General features: G+C 40.2%; 2 protein-coding genes across 5 annotated transcripts; both read right to left on the bottom strand.

The window, feature by feature from the left end:
• Positions 1 to 90: 90 nt before the first annotated feature.
• Positions 91 to 19402, bottom strand: clocka (clock circadian regulator a). The gene is made up of 23 exons (XM_029147837.3): positions 19168 to 19402; positions 15459 to 15545; positions 10584 to 10757; positions 10406 to 10497; positions 10068 to 10127; positions 9680 to 9828; positions 8560 to 8651; positions 8390 to 8479; positions 8109 to 8229; positions 7897 to 8010; positions 7695 to 7813; positions 7229 to 7311; positions 6827 to 6933; positions 6566 to 6713; positions 6399 to 6477; positions 6183 to 6324; positions 5987 to 6087; positions 5747 to 5842; positions 5173 to 5361; positions 4901 to 5086; positions 4658 to 4818; positions 4204 to 4468; positions 91 to 3994 (listed from the first exon to the last, which is right to left on the bottom strand). The coding sequence occupies exons 4-23, from the start codon at positions 10423 to 10425 to the stop codon at positions 3779 to 3781; spliced, it is 2538 nt and encodes an 845-aa protein (XP_029003670.1). The 5' UTR covers positions 10426 to 10497; positions 10584 to 10757; positions 15459 to 15545; positions 19168 to 19402; the 3' UTR covers positions 91 to 3778.
• Positions 19403 to 21076: 1674 nt separating this feature from the next.
• On the bottom strand, positions 21077 to 24452 carry nmu (neuromedin U). Of its 4 annotated transcripts, none has more exons than XM_055508356.1 (9): positions 24077 to 24452; positions 23401 to 23456; positions 23159 to 23206; positions 23011 to 23064; positions 22903 to 22932; positions 22028 to 22086; positions 21545 to 21598; positions 21427 to 21469; positions 21077 to 21244 (listed from the first exon to the last, which is right to left on the bottom strand). In XM_055508356.1, the coding sequence occupies exons 1-8, from the start codon at positions 24198 to 24200 to the stop codon at positions 21445 to 21447; spliced, it is 450 nt and encodes a 149-aa protein (XP_055364331.1). In that variant the 5' UTR covers positions 24201 to 24452; the 3' UTR covers positions 21077 to 21244; positions 21427 to 21444. The 4 variants fall into 4 exon arrangements, with proteins under 4 accessions (XP_055364331.1, XP_055364332.1, XP_029003342.1 ...); XM_055508357.1 differs by having other exon boundaries at positions 22043 to 22086; positions 24077 to 24450; XM_029147509.3 differs by having other exon boundaries at positions 22028 to 22123; positions 24077 to 24449.
• Positions 24453 to 24932: the final 480 nt, after the last annotated feature.

Raw genomic sequence — 24932 nt, 5'->3', positions numbered from 1 at the left:
GCTGTGCTTTAGCTGACCAACAACAATGAACGCCTACGCTTTGGAAGGTGGGGACATGTAAAGAGCAGCTGGACACAACACGACACCACAGACATTTCAGACTGATTTATTTCCAAATGGAAGGGAAGGAAACATTTTATACATTTGCCTGAAAATGTTATGTTGAAATTTATCAAATGTTTGGCTCAAGAAATTGTGATGCAGCACATTTTCAGATATGAGGCTGTAATGATCAGCACAGCAGGGGGTCGTTTTTTAAGGCAAAACCACCCACAGGGACATATTTAATATAGTGTGACAAGTGTACGATAAAGCAAAAATAATTCTGGTCAAAGCTTGAAAACAGACTGAAATGGTGCTAGGTCAGACTGAGCAGCAGGTGGCAGTAGAGGACGCTGTTCATCAGGGGAACATGAACTGGGCGTCTTAATGTGTAGAATTAACTCTGAACGTAATAAATGGATTATGACACAAAGCAAGGAAACAGTAGCTATGGACATATGTCCTTTTGTCTGCAGTTAGATAGACCTTTACGAGCTATTGATGTTTTAAAGTTTTTCTCGTTTGCGTTGACTCAGTTTTCAAATTGGAAAATTACAATTATTTACAATTCGTTCACAACATTACAAGATCTGTCATTCATTCAACTGCGTATAGTTTCGGTTCTCTGCACAAAGACCATTTTTGCATCGCTTCCTGATCAGATCTGACTGAATGACTCAACTTTATCATGTTGAAACACTATTCAAGTATTAAAACCAGTCTGTATACGTACATGTATGTATGCTATGTTATTTTGACACATACACTGAGCCCACCCGTCCATCTGCAGCACGCGATCAGATGTACACACACACACACACACACACACACACACACACACACACACACACACACACACACACACACACACACACACACACACACACACACACACACACACACACACACACACACACACACACACACACACACACACACACACACACACACCTTAAGGTGAATGAGACAGCGTACAGAATTTAATTTGCCCACCAAGATCACTGGCCAAACTTCAGACATAAGGTTTTGTTTGTGGCCACAATACAGTTTTTCCACTATTATGCAACAAATGCCTTGTGCAGCTTGCACACAGAGTCTATACACTGTTACGAGTGCACTAGAACTGATTCTGAAGCATTAGTTGAATCCTTTTACACTGATAACTGATAAAACTGATAAAGCCATTAGTTATTACTTATTACATTACTTATGAACCTTAATTGAAGCAGCGACCGCCAAATACTCTGCACATCTTAAACTTCTAGCCACACCTGAATCCGTCATTGTCAGGCTCTGACATCACCGGTTATGAGAAGTATGTGTGGTATTTAATTTGCATGCCTTTAATAGCAGCATTTTGATGCTGTTTGCCAAATGTGCTGAAGCGAATTTGATGAGCCAAACATAACAGCACACAAACAAAAGCAGGGAGAGAATGATAGACATTCAGAGTTTCTAGTGTGTACAGCAGAACTACACAACATTGAACTAAATGCACTGTCCTTCCAGTCAGGGCCTGTCTTCCGAATTCTCCCTCTCTTTGGATGAACATTTTCCCTTTTGGGAAATGACTTGAGTCATACAGCAACTTAGAAATTGGAAACACTGTTGCTGTTTTGTATTTATGCATTAAATAAAAAGAATAAGTCTGTCATTTTCCAAAATGGAGGATAATCACTGGACTGGAGATTGGGTGTCAACGCTGGGTTGAAAGCTTGTCACAGGGAAAACATCCCAGAAATTTGATATTAGGTCTTTGCACGACCATACAAGTAACCAGCTCATTGTAAGGGAAACGGTTCAGTCTTTGTCATGTCACAGTTAGTTTAGATGCATAGCTTGGAGCTGAAACTTTGATTTAGATGTTTTATATTTGCCCATCATAAAGCCATGTGCAAGTTAATTGTGTTAATGATCTTTAATTACATTCTCTTAGATATATTGCACTGCTCTTACCTCACTTCAATATCGATTTCCTTCATGTTTGTGCAACATGAAAAGTGTTAAGCTCTTATATGTGTTGAGGCACTACAACTGACTCTGGTGTAGAGCAAAGCAAAGAACAGTTGTGTTAAGGGTCCAGGTTCGTTTTGCACAGAGCCTGAAATGAGACTAAATTAAAAAAAAGATCCACTCTGGCTGTAAAAAGCTTCAATGTTTTTACAGAAAAAAAAGAATATGGAGGTCAAAGGCAGGCTTTAATAAATTCTCACTCTACCCACTAACTGTACTTGAAGGGTGCATGGTTTAACAGTACTACACACACCTTGAGCCAAAGGTTGCATATATTTCTCCAGAGCTATGTGAGGAGCTGGGCCCGTCACTTCACGGCTGCAGCATAGGCTGAGCTATCAGCTCGATGCCATCTGGGAGTGGATCAGATGGTGAGGAGGCTGCCAGGCAAGCCTGCTAGAATGCGTAGGAGAACAATCAGAAAGATGAACAGAATTTTCACCCAACAAAGTCGCTCCTCTAAGCTCTGAGGAGCATCTTAGCAGCTTTAAGCTTAGCGCTCTGATGTTCCAGCCTTGGCATTTCCTATTATATCAACATTAATGATTATGATGAAAGAGTGGTGATTAAGCTTAATGCATTTCTATCTTAATGACCACTCAGCACTTGTTAGTAACAAGTAAAGATGGTCCTCTTTACTGGAGTGAGTGCCTTTGCTGTTCCAGACAACATAAGCAGCCCAGAGATAAAAGGAGACCTCTGTGTGGAATAAAAAGCTCCAACAGTAAACCAACTCGATTTATTTTTTATCAATATATTTTAAGGGATAAATGTTTATAAGATGTTTATAAGTGTTAAAAGTTAAGGAATACCAAAAACTGTCTTCCATAGTTTTATCTTGGAACGGTCCTCATAATGTTAATCTTTAGAGTGTGGATTTGAAGCTCATCCAACATATCTAACATTTGTTTAATTTTTTTTACAAAAGTGTAAAAATATGGGTCAAGACTTAAACTAACTGTGACACAACAAGCAACGTCAACACCGTCTGCTATGCAGACACAAACATCCCCGAGGAGAAAGGACGCCTGAAAAAATGAACCACTCAGCATCTTCAGATCTTTTTTCTTAGAGTACTAGAAAAAGCATAAAGCTGCAAATATCAGACTATGCAATTTCATTTCATGCGTCATATAAAATAATAGTCCTTTTCTTTTGATATATTTACAATATATATTACACAATGTTCTGTACAATAAAATTCAATCTATACCACGTTCTTAAAAATATTTTCTGACCCATCGTAATTTTTACATGAAAAACAAAAAAATAGGAAAAAATTAAAAGCCTCTGGCTGTTCTGCATGTCAGTGAAGCTCTGATAAAAACTTCAATGCATTAACTCTGATTGAAATAATTCTGTGAAGGTGACACACACACGCACAAACACACACACGCGCGCACACATACACAAGGGGTGTGAAGGAAAGTCCACTACAGGACTAGTTCTGCCCTGTTTGAAGGAGAAAAGGCTTCGACCAAGCTGCGCCAAAGCGGACTGCCAGAGCCACAGCGAGCCCAGTCCTGGGTTATGTGCGGCACTCAGGGCTGTGCTCAGTAGTTAAGTGCAAACAGCAAAAGACCTTGTGATGGGAGAGTAGCCACCGCCTGCCCATGCAGACCCCGTTCGAGTCAGGGCCTTACGACTGCACGTTGAGCTGAGCCCCCCTCTTCAAGCCTTCGTCACCAAACACCCACGCATAGGTTTAGCTTACTTCATCTAGCTACTGTGGTTGTGTAGCAGAGCGGTCAGACAAGCTGTCTGCTCTGTGAGTGGCCAGTTGTTGTTGCTGCTGTTGTTGAAGTTGTTGATGTTTCTGCTGTTGTAACTGCTTCTGCTGCGGATGTTGGGTCGTGGCAGCGAAGGTACCCTGCTGCTGCAAGGGGAACGCCTGCAGGATCAACTGGGTTGACTGGTTCCCATGAAGAAGCCGAGGAGCCTTAAGTGAATATTTTGTCAGTTAGAGCATTGCAAATAGAATCACTAGATTAGTTCATTTTGAAATTATGAATTCTTCTTAAAAGGACTTTTCAAAATATTTAAGATGCATAACCTCTGCATAGGTTGAGTGACATTTCTCCTGCCATGAACAATCAACGAAAAGTTGCTATTGGTCAACATCAACATTGAGATTGTTTGGAGAAATACCTGCAGGAACTGTGTTTGCTGCTGGCTCAGCGTAGCCTGTCCTGGCTGCATGGCTGCAATTGGCGTTCGTGGTTGTACTTGCTGCTGCTGCTGCTCCTGCTGCGTTGATGGCTGCTGGGAGATGCTAATAGTCTGGGTTTGGCCCTGCTGAGGAGCAAAGGCCGTCACCACTTGGCCCATAAACATTGTTGTAGGGACCATGACTGCCTGACATGCCATCGGTCCAGCCACTAGCTTAGTGAGAAGCTGAGGAGCTGTGGGAAACCTGCAAGAGACAATACACAGAGGTGAGTGAGAGCTAACTGAATATCAAGGAAATAAATAATCTATAGATTTAGTTTTGGTTTTATTCTTCAGCACTGTAGATACTATAGAAACTACATAAACCTAAGGAACTAGCATAAAGAAATACTATAAAATGGAGCCATAACAGCAACCCAGTGCAAATGCAAACCTGATCTGAGCTCCACGATCCTGTGCAAATGTAGCTATAGCTGGAGCGTTGGGTCCTGTATTCTGAGCCAGGCTCGTAGCAATCTGAACCACATTAGCAGGACTTTGCTGAGGGATCATCATCGTGTTGTAGAGAGATGCAGGAAGTGAATTTTGTTGGGGCTGTAGAGTGAGAGACAACAGCTGAGATTTTAATACATAGAAAATACAGAGTCAGTGACATCTGTCATGGAGCTTATGTGACCTGTGAGAGGGCTTGGTGCTGAGGTTGAGGCTGGACAGCATGTTGTTGTAGTACGCTGTTCTGTAGAGGCCCTGCAGACACCACCTGGCCCTGCATGTTCAGTGCACCCCCCTGCTGTACAGCGTTCCCCTGGGCCATCTGAACAGAGCCCAGGTTTAATCCTCCAGTTCCTTTCTGCAGGAACATCTGAAAAACATTGAACAACAAAGGATTCTCATTCCTGCAGCAAAGGATAGGAAGCATGGAAGTAATTAATGTGTCTGTACAATTACCAATTGTCCACACATTCCTGAAGAATTCACCTGTAGGTTCTGTCCCTGTACCCTCTGTAGCTCGTCCTGGATCTGCCGTAGCTCGTCCTGCTGCCGCTGGATGTTGGCTTCAATCATCCTGGTCCTCTGCTCCAGCTGGTCTTTCAGGTGCTGCATGGCTTCAAGTTGGTTGGAGAACTGCACCATTGACTGTCAAAAACAATGACAGTTACAGGAATGGTCCAAAAAAGAATGAATATATCAGCCAAAATACAGAGCAGCAGTGCTTTAGACTAAAAGCTTTTTGTTTAAAAATTCCAAGTGTTATTTTAACTATACTGTACACAGATTAGCCAGTGAGCATGACTAGGCTGACCATGTCCTGCTGTTAGTGGTCTCTCTCAGCAGGATTAGGCACACTACCACGGTGCAAAAATGGTCAGGATGAAGGAGAACAACATAAACATTTCAAGGTGTTTCCAGACACCATCTAGAGGCCACTCTTGATCACCAGATCTGGGATGCATAAAAGCCTGGCAGTCTGAGATTTATAAATATGAGGTAGACGTTCACAAGAAGGACATAAATATCTTACTTGGCTGCTAGTCTGTACTTGCTGCTGTTGAGACTGCTGCTGTGAAACCAGGGATGGAGCCATGGTTTGTCCAGTATTTTGGGAGCTCATTGACTGCTGATAGAAACAATACAGTGATAAGATAAACTCAGGAAAAGGGCAGCAAAGACGAATAATCTCTTCATTTGTAGTTAACGTAGTCAGAACATAATAACTTTTGAATAATAATAATGATCAAGTGTCTGTTTTTTCTTTACTAACCTGACTGCTAACAGATGATCTTCGTTGTGGTGTCATGTCCATGACTGAGACAGACTGACGACCTGGTGTACTTCTGTCTCCCTGAAGCTTCATCTGTGATGCTGAGGGTAAAATGTGAAAGAAAAAAATCAATTCTAACAATATAGAATCATCACTGAAAACAACATGTTGAGAGTAAACAGTTCTTGGTGCTTACAGGCTGGATCAGAAACAGCAGTGTGTGAGGACTTGCGTGAGCTGTGAGACGAGGCTGAGGGCGTCCTGCTGTGGTTGAGGCGGTCTAGAGCTTCCTTCAGGCTCGGAGTGTTGAGCTGAGATTCAGATTCCGAGTCTTGTGACTGAGGGGTGTTTTAAAATGAACTTCAGTCACCATTGGTGTGGAAATAATTACTTCCCATCCTTGAAAACTTACCTTCAGGTCTGCTGTGACCTCGGGAGGTGATTCTTCAATTCCAAGCTCTCTGCGTTGCTCTGCTCTTACTTCTGCGTAACTGTAAGGTCAGTACGACAGATATGTGTAAAAAACTGTATACAACATCCTGATTTATCTGTAAATATAAGGGAAATTGTTCCACATACCTTACAACAGTGTGTGTACAGACAATAAACTCTGGTCTGGAGTTCCACTGATGGTACGTGATGTAGTATTGGGTCTGAAGCCAAATCCACTGCTGCCCTTTGGTTAAGAATCTGTAGTAGCAGGACTTTCCTTTGCCATACTGCATCACTACAGGGACACAAGGAGAAGAGGTGTTCTGTTTAACGTTTGAGTAAGGAGGAAGTGGATAATCAAACATCAACTTGTCTTAATAATACCATAATAAAAGTAATCATGCTTACGATGTTCGTGGCATTTTGCCAGTGTTTCCAGGTCGTCTACATGGTAATAGTCGTATCCTGACGTTCCCAGGACCTCAAATGGGAGGTAACCTATAATGGGCGGGGCTCTAGAACAACGGAAATGTAAACGACAATAAGCCCTGGAAGATCATAGTAGAAGCACTAGAAGACATTTGAGTTTGAGATGAGCTCACATGCCAAAACACATGAAACAAATGAACGTTAAATGTTTAAAAGGCAATATTTTCCTATTAAATGTATTATCAACTGTTTACAACACTATTCTATTGCAAATTCAATCTGACAGCTGAAACAGGTCAAAAAAGTAAACAAAGTAGAAAAAAGGAATTGTTCTTTTAAAATGAATGTTCATAAATACATATTATAATTTCAAATATTTACCTGTGATCCAAGAAGAGGAATTTCCACTCTAAACTATGCCTGGAGGTAAATTCCTCATTTGGCTCTTCTACAGTGCACATCTCCTGTGAGGGATTGAGGATATTTAATCAATCTCTACATTTATTTAAAACACCCACAATATGTATTAAATGATCTGTGTTTTATTCAATTACACACATTTCTAAGTGTAATGAAGTAAGACTATACTAGAGGAAATTAGGATAAACAATAGCTCTTAAACATAGCTGAAATAAGGGACAAAATTATTTCACTTAAACAAAGGAAAGCGGCAGCAGGAGACTGTACATAATTGTTGACAGGAGTCCAAATGTGCTTTGCCTGGGCAACATTTACTGTTGAGCCCTCGTCCTAATTAACACTACCCTCTTTCAAACCCTGAAGCATGAAACTAAAAGTGTGTCAAGCAGATAAAAGGGGAAGTGGAAGAACAGCTAATGGTCCTCACCTTGATAAACTGTGGTTTGGCGAGCCTCACAGTAGCTATTAGGCAGACTCTGTTTTCAAAGGCAGAGTGAAATGATCGCTGGATCAATCCGTCGAAACCATTTCGGGTACAGTTAGGCACTGATGAAAGGAACAAAAGACTACAATCTTGCTCCTTAGGAGATTTATCCCAAGGCTATGACACTTTGTGAAATGTGACTCACCATTATTCAGGGACTTAAAGTTTCCAATAAACTTAACATATTCGTACACAGAAGGCTCCTTTGGGTCGATAGTTCCTCGGAGCATGTGGCAACAGAACTCGATCTGATTTTTTGCTGAAAGAAAAAAACAACAGCATTAAAGCATTAGATACTTGGTATTTAACAACTAAATATACCAGTTAGCTCACAGCGTAACCACAGACTAGACTTACTTTTAAGATATTCTGGCGTCAGCGTCTCTCCATCCGTGATATGAGATGACAAAGCTTTGTACACATCTGTATGTTCCCCTACAGGCAAGAAGTCCAATAGGTTCTGCTCCACAAGATCACACTGAAACATGAATGAATCCAGTATGTTATAGAGGCATGCAGACATGTCAAAAATGTTATAATCTTTGTATAAGTATATACATACTGAATTAAAGCTTAATATGGTTTATATATTTAACATATTTACAATATGATTGCTAACACATACACATATTACTCACAGGTAAATGTTCCAGTAATGAAGTCACACTCTCTGAGACATATATAATGGTTCCATCAGTCTGAATTACAAGGAAAAATCCATCCAAAGCCTGATAGAAACAAAGTATAATATTTTAATTCAGACATACACTGTCATGTGAACAAAATGAAAGTTTGTGCACTGACCCACCTCCAACATCAGCTGAGTGAACTCTTCATTACTAAGAAAAGGAGGCTTCCAGTCCTGCCTGATCTCAGTCGACTCCGACTGCGCTGCGATTTCTAATTTAAAAAAATACGTGAAACAGGTTCAGCCCATGAGTAAGTCGATGGAGACTGCTCCAGGTGAAGTTATCTGAAGGTAGAATCGTGTCAACTAGATTTCTCTTTTTTCATGGAAACGTTTCACCACCAATCCAGATGGCTTCTTCAGTCGGAAGGAAGTTGGCTAAAGACCACAGGTCTTAAGAGCTTTGGGTACCCTAGATGGGCCTTCAACAAGGCAGAAGGACCACAGAACAGCCTGAGACCCAAGACCAGCAGAGGAACCTGGTCATTCCTTCTGAAACACATTAGCAGTGTTTCAGAAGCTTTAAAGTATTTTTGGAAACTTCCGCATACTGTACCTGTTTATTTCAAACCCACCATTAAACTAAGACAGACATTTAGGATCAATCAGAGCTTTTCATTTACGCAGTCCAGTGCAGTGAAGAGGCTCAGAGCTGTACACTGATAAAACCAAACAGCCACTACAAAGAAGGATGGCCCAGCACAGATGGAACAACACATCAGGCCCAGTTTTAGCAGTGGAGCTCCAGCTGAATGAAAAGGGCCACTCGTTTGAAGAGAATGATGTTCACATTCTGAACCCAGATAACAAGTGGTTTGAGAGGGGTGAAGGAAGCGTTACATGTATAAATAACGCACCCTCCCTCAACAGAGGAGGAGGCCTCAGACACAATCTGTCTCCCATTTATCATGCTGCCATTTCATCTGTTCCCAAGAAGACCCACCCAGCGACTCTGTAGCGATAGGGGAGGAGCCAAGTAGCTCTAATAAGAGAGTTCACACCTCCTCACAACCCTCAGCCCTTTGGTCTCATAACGAAACCATCATTAAAAAAAAACTTTCTGAAGGATAAACGTGTGGCCTTCAGCCAGCTTTCTTTAGCCTGAAGAAGCCACCTGGATTGGTGGTGAAACGTTTCCACGGAAAAGAAAAAGCCCAGTCAGAACTTCAGATAGCCCATGGGTAAATAAATCCAAGTCTCTATGACAAACTGATGTTGAGTAGTATTGAAAGCTCCCCACCCTTATGTTTATGGAGAAAGTCTATGCTCTTCTGCAGAATAGTGGACTTGTCCATTTTTCGGGTATTTCCTGGCAACATTGTGCCGAGCTCCTTGATGAGGACATTGAACTGGTCTCTGCGCTTCTTCTCAGACTTATTACGGGATTCGCTGTGGATTTAAAAAAAAATGTCAAATTTTCTTTCCACCATTTACCTTGAGTATTGCTTAAAACAACGATACTAGTTAGTTGCATCTAACTGGGACAACACATCATGATCAAGGCTAGGGATAATCTGTATGAAATCTTTTAATAATGAAGAAAAAACAGTCAGGTCTAATAATGTCATGTAAGATGTTTTAATATCATTAAATGTCTTTTATCTGAACACAAACTAAATGGATCTCACCGTTTTGCTTTGCCTTTTTCATTTTCTTCCATTAAGCCATCAAAGATACTGCTGTCATCCCTTCAGAGCAAACAAACTAACAGTTGGAGTAGATCCTTTCATAGTAAACACCTAATAACCTTATACGAACACTGTAACAAGAAAGTCCCTCCAAAGCCTAAAGTTTGATTTTTATGTCAAAATAAAAAATGGCAATTATGATAGGTAGCTGACATGACAAATTATTCTAGTAGAAAACATTGTAATAAATAGAATACATGACCCAACTTGATGTGTTGACTTGACTTTTTATACTGTACACTACACAACAGCATAATAAAAAGGCAAAACGGACTCACCGGTCAATGCTTGATGTCATGTTGTATCCTGTTCAGCGCTGTGGTGTTGGGAAGGGGTCTTTTAATCGTGAGGTAGACATTTGTGAATGAACCTTTACGAGCAAAACACCACATCACAAACACATCTCAAAACAATTTCCCAGTAACTGTTTGAATTCAAATCCAACTCTTGCCTTACAGGCGATAAAGTCCACACTGCTGTGAGCTGGTGAGGCTGCTATGATGAGCAATGATGGGCTGAAGCTCACTGAAGGGGTCCTCAGTCAGAGGGTAGAGAGTTGATAAAAGCTGCCGAGTTTGGGTTTTTGTCTGCTTCGACTGTGAGTGTGGCACATGGCAGCCTCATCTGAGTCTGAAATTGAAGAATTGTAGTTTACTTTAGTAAAGACTGGCTGCATCCTGGACAAGTCGCCACAAGGGCTCATGTCTGACACAGTGTCAATTGAAGTCTGCTTTATCTGATTAGCACCTAACTCTAAATGCAAGAAGGGAATATAATCCTTGGATGAACCCAAACATGCGTTAAGATCAAAGATGTTGTTTGGAACACGAACACTTGTTCATGCTCCTGTAGCATCCTTTTATTCTTAGTGGCCACTTTATAAGGTAAGCCTGTAGAGTCCATGTCAATCCAACGAGCGGCTCTGCTGTGAATTCTATTTTTTACATTATGGCCAAAGAGATGGAGGCTAGAACTGCTTGGCAAAAGAGTGAGGAATGCACTAATCATTCTCTGATCTGTATCTGTTCTCCCTGTGCAGGAAGGTTCACAACGTATTCAAATAAAAAAGAAGAAGGGACACTGGGACACTAGGTCTGCAGCCTAAAAGCTGACCAATTTAAAAAAACTTCCATCATCAGCTCAAAAATCTCTTTACTATTATTGTGGACATTTCAACACCACATTATTAAATTAATGAATAATGAATAATGAATTAATAAAAAAAATTACAATACTATAGATTACACATTTATATAAACTATTGACTAAGACGTCATTCTGTTTACTGGCAAAAACACCCTGAGGGAAACCTTAGCCAGGACTCTGCCTGTTGTTATATTATTGGTGTTGAGCCTTTAATTTGCTTATTGTGTTCATCAAAACATGGAAAGGAAGTCACCAGGTTACACCTTCGTGTTAGGGCCTGTATGTGAAAAGCGTGTGAACAAGAGGAGGAGCAGGTTTTCCCATGACTCGTTAACTTTCAGATATGTATGTGACTTTGGCATATGGCTTTTGAGACAAACAAGCTATAAAGAGCAGTGTCTTATCTAGCATTACTGTTTCCTTTCATTATCAGCAGCCAACTGCATATGGGAGAAGTGGAGAGGGACCCTACTAAAAACTAAAACACGCAACATTCACAGTTTTCCATGTCTGAAATAGTTAAGTGAACGGAGACAAAGATCAAGACAAAGTATTGTGCTAAAAGTTCAGTAAGGCTGAAAAACAGGAGGAAGTATAACCACGAACAGCAGAGCGTCAGCAGAGTTTGCAGCAGTAGCACAGAATGAGCGTTGTGTAAGCAGGAGCGGTGGTGTTGTATAACTGTGATGTCATCTGTGCTTCACTGACCCGCTGGCCCAATGACCTACTTTCCTCCTCCTCCTCCGATCTAACTTAATCACAGCTCCACAGGCAACACCTTCCTGTTCATACCAATAACACTATATTTGCTGTCGACATAAATCCTTTAAAAGCCAAGAAATTCAAACGGCGAGCACCTTTACTGAAGATGTGAGGAGGCAGTCAATATACTGCATTCTACATTATATTATTACATCATTCAATCACGAGAGGCAAACGTTTCCTGGTGTTTCCTCAACCTGAGCAGGCACACGGCAAGTAAATAACAGCAATGAAGAATTTCCAATGACTAAATACCAGGTATTGGTGCAATTCAACCATGCTGATTAGCAGACTATTTGAATAACGCAGCTCACAGATGTTTATCTTGCCCTAAAATGCATCAGATCATGGACCAAAAACAGTCTTATCACTAGTTGTCTACTGCTCACACAGCATTGTTGAATGTCTGAGTGTGTGTGTGCGTGTGGGAGTGCGCTCACATACTCAGATGTAGGGCAGCGGAGCTCTGAGGATATGAGTCACTCTGAAGTGGATCTATGGCGCTGCTTGTCACGCACCCCGCCACACCCCGCACCGAGATGCCAACACAGCAACGGTGCCAATGAGTAACGCCATAGCAACCAGCCTCACCGTGCAGAGTAAAAATAGCCCGCCTGAATTCCTCCACAGCTGAGATTCCCTCCATCACACAGTGGGAGGTTTTGGACAGTAGAAGAGAAGAACCGGACGCTGGGATGAATAAAGTAAAAAGCTGTGACGACTTAACCAGTGCAGCACAACTCTAACTGGACGCTCTGCGTTCACACAAGCAAAAGAATCCTGTCTCATCCTTATTCTATTATACAGTGGATCATCTGTGAGGAGAAAGATGAAGCAAAAATGAACTAATAAAGATTTGTGAACTCAATCAGTAAGCTCCATGAAAAAACCCAATATCCACCAGATGTGGAGGTTTAGGATTTTAAAGTTTTACTAAATGACATAATATCACTCGATATTTAATTATCCAGTGTACGTACAATGTACCTTGCTGTTAATTGCATAAAATAAAGATTATAAGCACTTGCACTAATCTAATAATGTGATTATTTTTCTAATTCGGTAGAAAACAAACTGCTATTAAATTCCTTTTTTGAGAAAGCATAACAAAAACTGGATGAACTAGACTAAGAGTCTACAGTAATACTGGCGGCTCATAGCGGGGCGTTACACCCTATGTCAACACCAGCATAACAACAGGCTTACGAGGGCAACACTAACGTGCTGATATCCAGTAGTGTTAATATTATGTTCACCATTAAGTGGAGCTTTCTACAAAAGACCGTATCAAGAGAAACTACAGATACTCAACTGCAGAGTGTGATCATTATGGACTTGACCATAAACACTTCAACTCCATTAGTTGTTTACTGTAAAACCAACAATCATAATAAATACACAGCATTATTCATCAAACAACAACAATATTAACAGGAGTCTTGACAGCTAGTGTAGCTCTATAAAGTTGAGCCTGACAATAATCTTGATTACCAAAAAAATTGTATTAAAATTATTACATTATACAATAATATTTATAACTTAGAGAATTTATAATACCAATTATAAATCACAATATCTGTGGTATTTTTATACAGAATAATTAGGATAAGGCAATTTATGGACCCTCACAGTCTCAAATGTTACAAGAAGGAACAACCTTTATGTACTTTCTAAAAAAAAGTTTCTATGAGACATTATTCTGTATGAGGAAAATTTGGCAACAAAAGACAAACGCTACTTGCCACTCAAAATGCAAAGAGGAGGTGGGTGTTCATTCGGCTCTAAGTACTGGGGAATATCTAGGATAATATTATGCAGTTCCTAACAGCTGGCAAGCGACAGCCTTGCTGCCAAGGAGGTCACACAAGTCGACAAAAACACATCAACGAATAAATTACACAGTAGCACATCCTGTCTGCGCCAGCTTTAGGGTTTGCATATCCTTAAGGCATCAACACAGCAATTGAAGATGTAGTTTCTTGAGTTCACAGGCATCACTATTACCTGTAAAAACAGCCCAATACCCAACTGGGGATGGTTTTCCTATTGTCATAATCATTTGGCCTATTAGCAATAAAATCCACAACACGTCTTTTACATTGCACTAACCCAACCCTAGGTGTTGGCCAGCTGTGCTTCCACTAACTGCAAACACAGGCAGATGCAGCAACACAAAGGGAGCCTTTGTTTTTGCATTTTTACTCTACAGCCCACAGACAGGAATTTCTGAGAGGCAGAGCAGCAGCAGTTGGCAGTGGGGTCCCTCCACTGTTGCTGGCGTCCTTTCCCAGAGGAGCAGGAGCTCAGCCAGGTGCATCGTACTTTTGCCAAGTGGGTCACGGAGGTTCGGGAGGACCACAGAAAACAAGGGGGGATGACTACTGACCCACAGCCCTGTAATACCCCAATTTATTATCAGGATATTGGACTGACAGTTGACCACCAACACCCAACACACAGGATGTCTAATCTGATTCGCCCAGGGAGGAATTTTATAGACCGCTGCTACACAATCTTAAAATAAAACATTGTTTGTCTATCAAGGATGGGCTGGAGATGATTCCAGCACATACTGAGTGTATGCCTAACATCTTTCCCAGTTTACATTTTCTCATATTTCAAAACAATTATTTAAAAAATTTAATCACTAAACAAAAAGGTGACATCATGATTAAAATTAACTAGTAGAATATTTCTGCACAGTAGGGGAAAACACAAAAAGTAGGCACACTGGATTAAAGGATTAAAACATTTAGTACAAAAAGTCACAAGACTGAAAAGTGAAGCTTCAAATAATATGCCATAAAATTATAGAGCCATCACCTCTATATGATAGCAGACTATATGGTCTTTACAAAAATAATAGCAAAACAGGTTGCTGTGAATTAGGAGAAACCTGTTTTAGAGCAGCTATCTGTGCCTCATGTCTCATTGTTGAATGCCTAACTGTAGCGGGCACAATTCTGAAGTGGAAACGATTTCTCAGCGTACATAAACGGAAAATGGAGGTTTCCATCAAAGAGTTGCATCCAGCTGTTACTGTATGTGAATTGTAAAGCATCAGTAATTTAATAGACATAGGATAGTTCCATCCATCTGTTCCTGTTAAGCATCACGGGGAGTGAAATGGGTTTGTTGCGTCTCAACACATGTCATCAGGTAAATTTTACAACACTAATAAAAATACAAGTCAAAGCTTGGGAAATCCTCAAATATTATAAGTGGCCACAATCTAAAATGACTGGGTACAATAACAGAGAAGAGACAATGGACAAACAACAAAACATGTTTTGGTATAAATATAACAACAGACTCCAAACTATTAATATTACTGTGCAAATAATTCTGATACATTATGTGTTTATACTGAAACAAGCCACAGCTGCCATGAAGAGCACAATTCAGTAATCCATAATGTCTTACCTTGTGTCTTTGTCTGATCGGTAAGGAGGTAACTGCTTCACCTCATGATGGATGACATTGTAGCCAACTCTGGTCTGAATTCTCCACCTGTGGAACAGAAAGATGAGAACTCCATGAGAAAAACAAGCAGGTTATGGTTAATAAAGTCGTAGCAGTGAAACACAGCTAGAACATCTGGGTCACTGTGAACCTCCCACAGCACTGCAGAAATAAGAGAGCAGCTCTAAGACTCTCACAAGTCTCTAGGAAGTTCATTCACCACCCAAAATATCAGTCATTAGCTGGGAGGTGGTTTAGTTCCAGGCAAACATGAGAATCTATACCTATAAAGGCATTGATGTTTTGGCACTGAAGCTGTGGAGATGTGTGTTTGTACATCTGAACTTGAATATGACACAGATCAAGCAGTTCATTAACATCAGCATTGTTAACATGCTTTTATTAATACACTAATGTACACAGTCTTTTGTTCAAAAGGACCCCTGCCATATTTTTAAAACAATTGTTTTTATTTCACTGGAGCCTTAAATATCAATACAAGGTAAAAAAAAATACTTCTCTAAACCAAGAACTAATTCAAGAGTTCTGTTTAATTAATGAAAAGTGGTGTAGAAAATGAGTGAGTGATTCAGCCCAAGTCACAGCGTCTATGTAAATAATTAGTTGACTTTGCCAATTCAGTAAAATTCATTTGCTAACGACTGTGGACGGATAAGAATTGTACTTCTACACCAACACGTTTGAGGGAAAGCCCAATAGACTTGACCCATTTATTTTCTTGATCATAGTAAAATCAGATTGAGTGTTATTCTAAGACAGTTGATGACTGATTTTCATGTTGATGACTGATCTTCATGTAGGTCAACTTCAACATGACAGCTGCTCTCTGAAATTCCCTGACCAAATGTGTCTACATGGTAAAGGTGGTACTGTCTGGAGTTACACATACAGTACTACGTTCCTTAAAAAATGATTGCGTAATGAAGACATAAGAAAACCGCATAGTGTAGAGTAAGTGCTAAAGAGATACAAGTAACACTGAAAGTCAAGCAAGACAAGTCCAATGATTAAAAAGTAATTAAGATGGAGATGTAATACAGCAGTGAAGGTGCCTTTGTCTTAACAAGCATTGAAGCCCAGATTGGCTGATATTTACAAGATACAATTGTTCTAGTGGTTTAAGATAAATATTGGTCAACAAAAAGGTACTTTTTTTTATGGATTTCAGAAAAGAATCACCAACCTGTTTTTTGAAAATGAGGTTAGTAACTTCACAAAAAAATCTGTTCCAGATCTTCAACATGAGGACTCCTTTCAAATCTCTGGTAAAGGTCAGTCTGACACAAACATTCCTGTGTAGCAGAACGAAGTTTCCTGCAGCTAATGTTGCCGTCTATGGATGTATTCATCCTAAGCACGTGCAAGCGGTTGTAAGTGTTGTAAGTGTTGTAAGTGTACAGTAAGTAAACTTTCTGGTCTCTTGTAAAAGGGTCGCTCAGTGTGTTTCTTAATATTCTTTGCCTCTTTTACTTGCTCGTACTTTGTCTGTACTTGTAAATGAATAAGATAAGATAAAATATATGATAAATAATTTCAATTGAGTTACCTTTATTCCCTTTGTTATAGCTGCACGTATTCTAGTATCCACAAGCTCATTAAAAGTACCAAAGTACAATGAGCTGAAATGTAAATGTACTGTATTTTTCCTTTACTTCTTAAAGTGAGAAGTTACATAAATACAAATACAGAAGATCAAAGAGATCAAAGCCAGCCTCTGGCACGGGTCAAAACACACACTCAACCCTTTAACCTCACAGAGGCAGGTCTGGAAATACAGGATAGATGATTAGATGACTAATCATATTAGTTCTACAATTAAAAATATTACAAAGCATGAAGGCTGAAGATTATCACATCGAAATCAATACATGCTGCTCTGTCAAGCTCAACAAGACAGGCGTAGAGCAATAATTTGTTTGTTTATTAAAACATTTATTATGACAACATGTAATGATGTGTTCTCCTCCTTCCTCATTCCTCAAGTGTCATTGTCAGTTCCACATCCCTCCGTCAGCAAGCGAGACAAAAAAAAAACAAGCTTCCACATCTCCATTGCCGACTTTGCTTATTTTTCTTTTTATAACAAGAACAACACAATACACATAAAAGGTGTAAGGATCTTAGGTCTTAAAGTTGGAGAAACTTGTGAAACTTGATAAACGTGTTTCAATGTGTGAAAGAAAGAGGTGAAGCAACAATTTAATAAACAAGCCGCAGTGATCCTAACAAGCAGAGGAACTACAGATTCACGTTGTGTGTAGAATGGAGAGAAACGCAGGGAATGTGCCTGCATCCAATTCTCACCTGCCGACGGACACGGCAACAACAACAACAAGGCAACGTATTTTCCATGCTCCACTAACAGCTCGGTCATTATCACTGAATACTGTGAAGCACCTGCAAATAATTACACAAGACATTTAATTGTTCATGTTCCAAGCCAATGAGAATTGTTTGCAATTTTAATAATTAATGTAAAATGCTGAGGTATTGCTCTAACATAATTCAATGATGCTTAGAGCTGCTCTATTACTTCATTTGTAGATATTATTTTATACACATTTTCTGTATAAGTCACATAATATCAAATACCATTAGATGAAATCATAAAGTCAAATCACCTTAGTGTTTGAAAATGAGCCCTTAGGATCGTAAGGAAGATATTTGTGCCTATAAAGTGTTTAAATGTATTTATAGAAGATAAGAATTAAGCCCAGTCTTTCAGCTGAATTGAGCCATACAACTGAAAAACAACATGAGAGAGTGAGACTTTGACTTTGGCCATGTATGTAAATCACTACTGGACTTCATAATAACCAACACACCTTCCTGTTATTCTGACAGAAACAAATGCAAACTTTCGTTGGTGACATACGCGGCCATGTTTATGTATTTACAGCAGGTTCGATCATAACGTTAACAAACACTGCTTTGTGGGGACGCTTTCTGAACGTCCTGTACTTGAACAGATGGCGTGACTGTGCTTTAAATGTTACGCTTTGAATGAGGCGCAGCAGGACGCACATGCAAAGCGCCACAGACCCAGTGGTTAACGCCACAATAAACATACACAAGCCCCCAAAAAGCAGCGGCAAACGCGGGGAACACCGCACCGGTGCGATGTGCAGGGTTGTCATTGATGCAAAGCCGCCGAAACTAACGGCAGATGGAGGCGACAGACGCGGCGAGCGCACAACGGTGCGTCCGCGTCGCTCCCGCCGGTGATGCCGGCCGGTGAACCCGGGCAGTGATTGATACGCGGCTAACGCCGCCTAGCATGCCCGCTAACGACAAAGCCACAAAACAAAAGCGTAACAGTTTGACACACTTACTGTGACGCGTGACACACACTGTCAAGGCACCTTTGTCCGCGGGGAACGACACCGGCCTTGTTTTTTTCCGCTCGCTAGCGACTTTATAATATAACGCAACGAGCATTCAACTCGTGTCAACCCACTTTTAGCCGGAGCTAGCTAGCTAGCTAGCGTGCAGCGTTAGATAAGAATGTGGGTCACCGGGCCTCCGGCCAGTCCGTCACCGGATCGGCAAAAGCAAAACGGTCCGCTCTCCGGCACCGCGTCTGTCAACGACGCACGCAAAGGCGACGTGAATGCGGGGCCGAGTGTCCCGCTCCGGCTGTCACACTTACCCCGAGCCGTCACCGCTCTCATCGGGATATCCCCGCACCCAGTGGCGCTGCTGACGGTCGACTGCGCAGAGCCGAGTCAGGCTGAAGGCAGATGGAAGCGGAGCCAAAGAGGCCCGTCGCTGAGCTCCAGTCGGCAGCACATGGAGCGACCCACGACCGCGTTCACATCACCTGCATCGCGTGTGGGCTTGCCGGCTAGTTTTCACGATGTGTCAGACTAAACTATGGAAGATGCCACTTTGGACCCTTTAGTGAAGTGAAATGAAGTGAAGTCTTAACAAATGCTGTTTAAAATATAAACTTGTTTCAACATTTTAACTTCCGAACGGTAAAGGGCTAAAATATCATTTTTACGAGTTTATAATGTCCCATGTTTGTGTCTAGTGCTAATATAATTCAAAACACAAAAGACCCCTGTGAATGACACTGTTTGTTTTTTATAATTATTTAAAACAGTCTGAATATGAATATATATTTTAATTGTTTGGTATAGTCTTTATTTCTAACCTTTGGGTAAGGAAAGGAAAATCAGTGAATTAATTGTCCGTCCCTTCCCTGGCGTGGTACTCATCACCATGGCAACAGCCAAAGTAGCAGAAGATGCAGTACCGCAACTGGACACAACGATGGATTCAACTGGGATGTGGCGCTGTTCGACTTTAAAAGGAAGACATTCGAAGCAGTAAATGACGGTGAATGGAAACATTGCCCCAAAAGGAACCAGGCACATTCATTTTCTTTATTATTTATGTTTGACGGTTAATGATCTGGCATAATAAAGTGTCTATAATACAATTTTTTTGCAAGCATCTATTGAAAACTTCCTATATTTTGAACAATATTTGTGCAAGTTCTGTGCATTATTATATATATATTCCATATTTACACAGTGTGCACCATTTTTTCTGTGCAAAATATGTGCGAACTAATACAAGATTTATATTTATTACTGTGCAATAACCCCTCCAAGACCTCATACTCATTCTACCTGTACTGTACTGCATTGGACTGTGCGAACACGAAATGTTACAAAGTGTTTTTAAACTGTTTTTGCTTCACGTCGCTGTATTCTTCTGCCCCGTACTTGCTGTCTTGTGAAGTAATTTCCCCGCTGTGGGACTATTAAAGTCTTTTCTTTTCTTATCTTATTTTATATTTTCGACGTTTGGCAACAATATAAATAGCAACGATTTTCCAGTGGCATTGCCAAGAGAAGCACATGTATTCATCCCGCTGGAGTAATAGCTCCTGACATGAGTATCATGTAATCTATGTTCATTTGTGTCAAAATAGTAATACCCATTTGTGTTCTAATGTTCTTGCCCTTTTTTGTTAAGATAAGGCGTAGAAATTTGACACAGTAAGCTGTCAAAACCTAAAATCTTCTATAAAAAAGATCATTCGTTCTTTGTTGTTGTTGTCAAACTTGTTCAATGCTGTACTGTTTCAGTGTAACCAACCAGGTCAACTTTAACTAGCTGATGATGGCGTCATCTGCTGTCAACAATAGTAATTACACATTGGAAAATATAGATTAGAAATTGTATATTTATAGAGGGATGCTAAGCTGAGAGTTACTAGTGTGATTAGGTAACCTTATCATTTTCACAGCTTCTTTGTTTCTCATCGAAATTTCAAAGCATGTGCAAACCTGATTTTTTGCAGAAGAATTTGTGTGGTAACAATAACATCACGCATTGTGGTCTCAAAAACTCCACATTCTTCTTTTTTTAGACAGTAACTCGTTGCAACATCCAACATTCAGCTTCTTTGTCATCTTTTGTGATTTAAATTTTTCATTTATTTATTTACATATAGTTGTGTTGTCCACTGTATCTGTAATGTGATGTATTACCCAATTTTCAAATGAATGTTTGTGACACAGTGACAAATACGACTTACTAACATCTAATCACATTATAGCAGTTTTAATTTAAATAACACACATACAAGACAAAATAAAAACTGAAAAATGCACATTTTTTATGTACATTCATTGTATACATCACTATACAGAAGTGTCAGAGGGCTGTGGTTTGGTCCCTCAGTCATAGGGCAGTGGTTTGAGTCTCGAGATCTGTATTGACAACAATGATACAAGCACATTTTCACACATCCTCACAGCAGTTTATTATTAAATACATCTCAAAGGAAGGTAACACATAATGCCTATTGAATTTTTCTTGGGCTTTAATAAAGTCAATTAATGTCTACTTGGAAGCTGCATCTATGGATGTTGAAGTGTCATTAGAATATTACCTTTAATTTATTCATATTCTAACGATCTTCTTCCATTTCGTGGCTGCAAATGCAAGCAAAGTTTAATTGTATGTTCGTGTGATCTACAGGAATTTTCTGACATAAACAATGTTTGTACCCGATAGAGGAAGTAACCTCTGCTCTGGATTCCTGCAGGTCCCTGCAGTTCAGCCTGTACAGAGACAGAACAAATTTGGCAGGATTCTCTCACATCTGGATTTTCCGAAACAACCACCGTCCGTGTTTATATCTCACAATTTCACTGCATCCACTATGCAAATGTCACGGTGTAACAGCACCGTGGGGTCTGTTCACCTCTCAGATGAAATCATTTTAAACCATAATTATAGTCAGCTTGGGAAAGAACAACTAATACAAAATAAGCTCTTACTGAGAACAGAGCCACACAATGTGAAAAAGCATATTATGGGTCCACCATACTACAGCAGTATGCTTCCTATTTCTCTCAAAAAACTACATGCATGTATGTTGTAAACAAAGCATCTTGATTTGTGACAGCTTTGCTCTATCGCTCAGTGGTCATAACGGTGTCTAGTAAAGGGCAAAGAAACAACAAATGGGCAGTGAAAAGAGAACTGACATGAGTGGTACATACGCGCGCTGAGAGTCCTCGTTCTCTTCTGGTGTGGAGCTGAGAAACTAGATGAAGAAGAGGGTGCATCACAGGGACAGGGCTCTGATCAACACACACACACACACACACACACACACACACACACACACACACACACACACACACACACACACACACACACACACACACACACACACACAGGTAGAGCCAGACACATGGACATGAATAAGAGCTCCGCTCCAGAACGCAGGGAGTGCACACAGGAAGAGAGAAGCACTGCTGCTCTCTAATTAACACACAACAACATGCAACACAGCAACACGGTCATAATAGAACGCTTCTTCTGTGCAGCTGTTGGTGCAATCAGTGATGACCACATAACATTCAGCATTATTTACCACACAGCACCAGGGGTAGAGGGGAACAAGCTAGATAGAAATCATTCCATTGAAGAGAAAATATCACTTGAGAATAAATGTGTACAAAGGAAAATAAATATGTTTTATAGAAATAGTCAGTCTCATGTGAGTAAATGTTCAGAAGAAGTAACTTTCTAATGTTGTTGATGTTTTATCCAGTAGCAACTTGTTGTAAAAGAGGCATAAAACTATAAAAAGCAGTTTTGTCATACTGTTGTAGCTGCACATAACATGGGATTGTTATGTAGCGTCTAACAAGCAGCGCACACAAGCGGGTGAGGGAGAACTAGTACAACATTTTCTATTTGCCAAACAGTAACTCATTTAGTTTTAAACAATATAAAGTACTGGTAATGCAGTGGGAAAAGCATCAGAACGTAGCAGTGCAGTGATTGTAGAATTTGTATTATTTGTATATATTCTAAACAGGTTGAGGCAGATAGTTGACAAAGTCGTACTCACCCTTTTACTATTCTCTTGCACTTTCAGTTCCTGAAAGGATTACAAAATTTCACTTTTCTCTGTTTCACTGTCATTTAACATGTAAAATGTAAGGTATTCATAACATACCTTTGACTTCTGAACCAACATCAAGACACAGAGTTCCCCTAAAATGTCAGATGCCTGGAAAATAAACAATATGATAGTGTCAGCACCATACATGTCTAAGATGCTTTAATATTAAAAAATAGGCCGGACATAATCCAATGTCACTTACCCAAAACTTCATGTCTGCAGAGAGGTAGGATGAGCACACAGCATCTATCTGCAGCAAGCATGGCAAAATATGAAAGAAAGAAAGAAAGAAAGAAAGAAAGAAAGAAAGAAAGAAAGAAAGAAAGAAAGAAAGAAAGAAAGAAAGAAAGAAAGAAAGAAAGAAAGAAAGAAAGAAAGAAAGAAAGAAAGAAAGAAAGAAAGAAAGAAAGAAAGAAAGAAAGAAAGTGTTGCATTGCTGCATACCTGACTGAGGAGTTGCTTCTGATCTTTTGTGGACTGCTCGAATTCTGCTGGTCCACCTTGTGTTTAATACAGTAATAAGAAAACAGTTAAAGCTGAAACTCCTCGGCTTCTCCTGCGCCACTGGCAACTTCAGTGGATAAAAGCTTTTCTAACACAATGAAGTAAGCGTTCAATCAATGTGTTGATTGATGGGAAGTAAGTTTGTCCTTGGTGAAAGAAAATGTGGTTGATGTTGGGCCACTGCGAAGTTCAGGAGGACGAGGAAGCGTTTCCGAAACACATGGTGGAGACATTGTGTCAGAAAACCAGAAACCAGAACATTGTTTTTTTAGCACGTTCTGGCCAAACTGGTTGATGGATGGATAATTACATATTCTTTGAATGATGTATCGCTCTCTTCATTAATTAATTAATAATTAATTAATACATGTGTATCATATATTAATACACACTGCAAATTATCATCAATAATAAACAAGAAAAGCAATACAGAACATTTATGAAACACTACAAATAATCACATTACAACATGCTATACACAGCCATTTTCTTTGGAATACACAATATACATAAGGGCTAATGATCACATATGGTAATAATATTTATTTAGCACTGCAGTACTCTGATGTAAATGCATCCTCATCTCATTTGCTAAAATCAAACAAACACAACTCACTGTTGCAGACTGGGATGGTGAGGATGAGCAGGGCTGCGAGGGTGACGCCGGCCGCGCTGGGGTTCATGGCGCTGCGGGGGGCTCCGCGCTGCTCAGGCGGACTCTGGCTCTGGAAGGTCCTCATCCTTCTCGCGCTCGCTCGCCCCGCGTCTCCCCTTTTTGTTGCTTGTTCTTAATCGCGTCCGTTCGCTTAACTTGTTGCCCTTGAGAGTTTGCGTCTCACGCCAGAGGAATATGAAGGCACGCCCGCCTCGCGCGGACACTTGAGTGCGTCACGAGAATCTGTGCGCGCGTGAAAAAAAGTTATTAGACCGATCCGCGCTCGGCTTCAGGGAGAGACGTGAAGTCCACGACGAACTGGTGACGGTCAGAAAACAATCTCATTCGTTTTGGTATGAACCTTACTCTGTCCACTTCTTTATAGCAACAAAATTAATAAAATTACAGAAGTTCACTTAAAGGTGCGTTACATTAGGCATTAGTCTGGTAAAGAAAAACCTCAAAACTGGATTTTAAATAGGATAGATCCTATTCCTATTTAATTTGGTAAAAGCTAATACACAGACAGACTTAAAGCAAAATTTATTTCAATTTGACTCTGTTTCAGACCATGCTGCTCATCCAAAGTATTAATTCTATAGGCTAAGCCTCTTTATGTAAACTAGCTATCAATTTCACCCTTTTTTATTTAAGAGGAGCATTGTGCAAATTAAAAAATGCAGAACTTTAGAGCTGACGTTTGCTTGTGAACAGGTGTGTTAAGAATTAACCATCAACTCACAATGGGAATCACTATACTGGGATTATACTGAATATTGTAGATACAAACAACTCAACTCCAGTACTATATACCATT

Source organism: Betta splendens, chromosome 4 (assembly GCF_900634795.4).
Source record: "Betta splendens chromosome 4, fBetSpl5.4, whole genome shotgun sequence".
In the NCBI taxonomy this organism is placed as follows: Eukaryota; Metazoa; Chordata; class Actinopteri; order Anabantiformes; family Osphronemidae; genus Betta; species Betta splendens.
The sequence above is the reverse complement of the archived record's forward strand: the minus strand, read 5'-3'. Positions and strand labels throughout refer to the sequence as shown.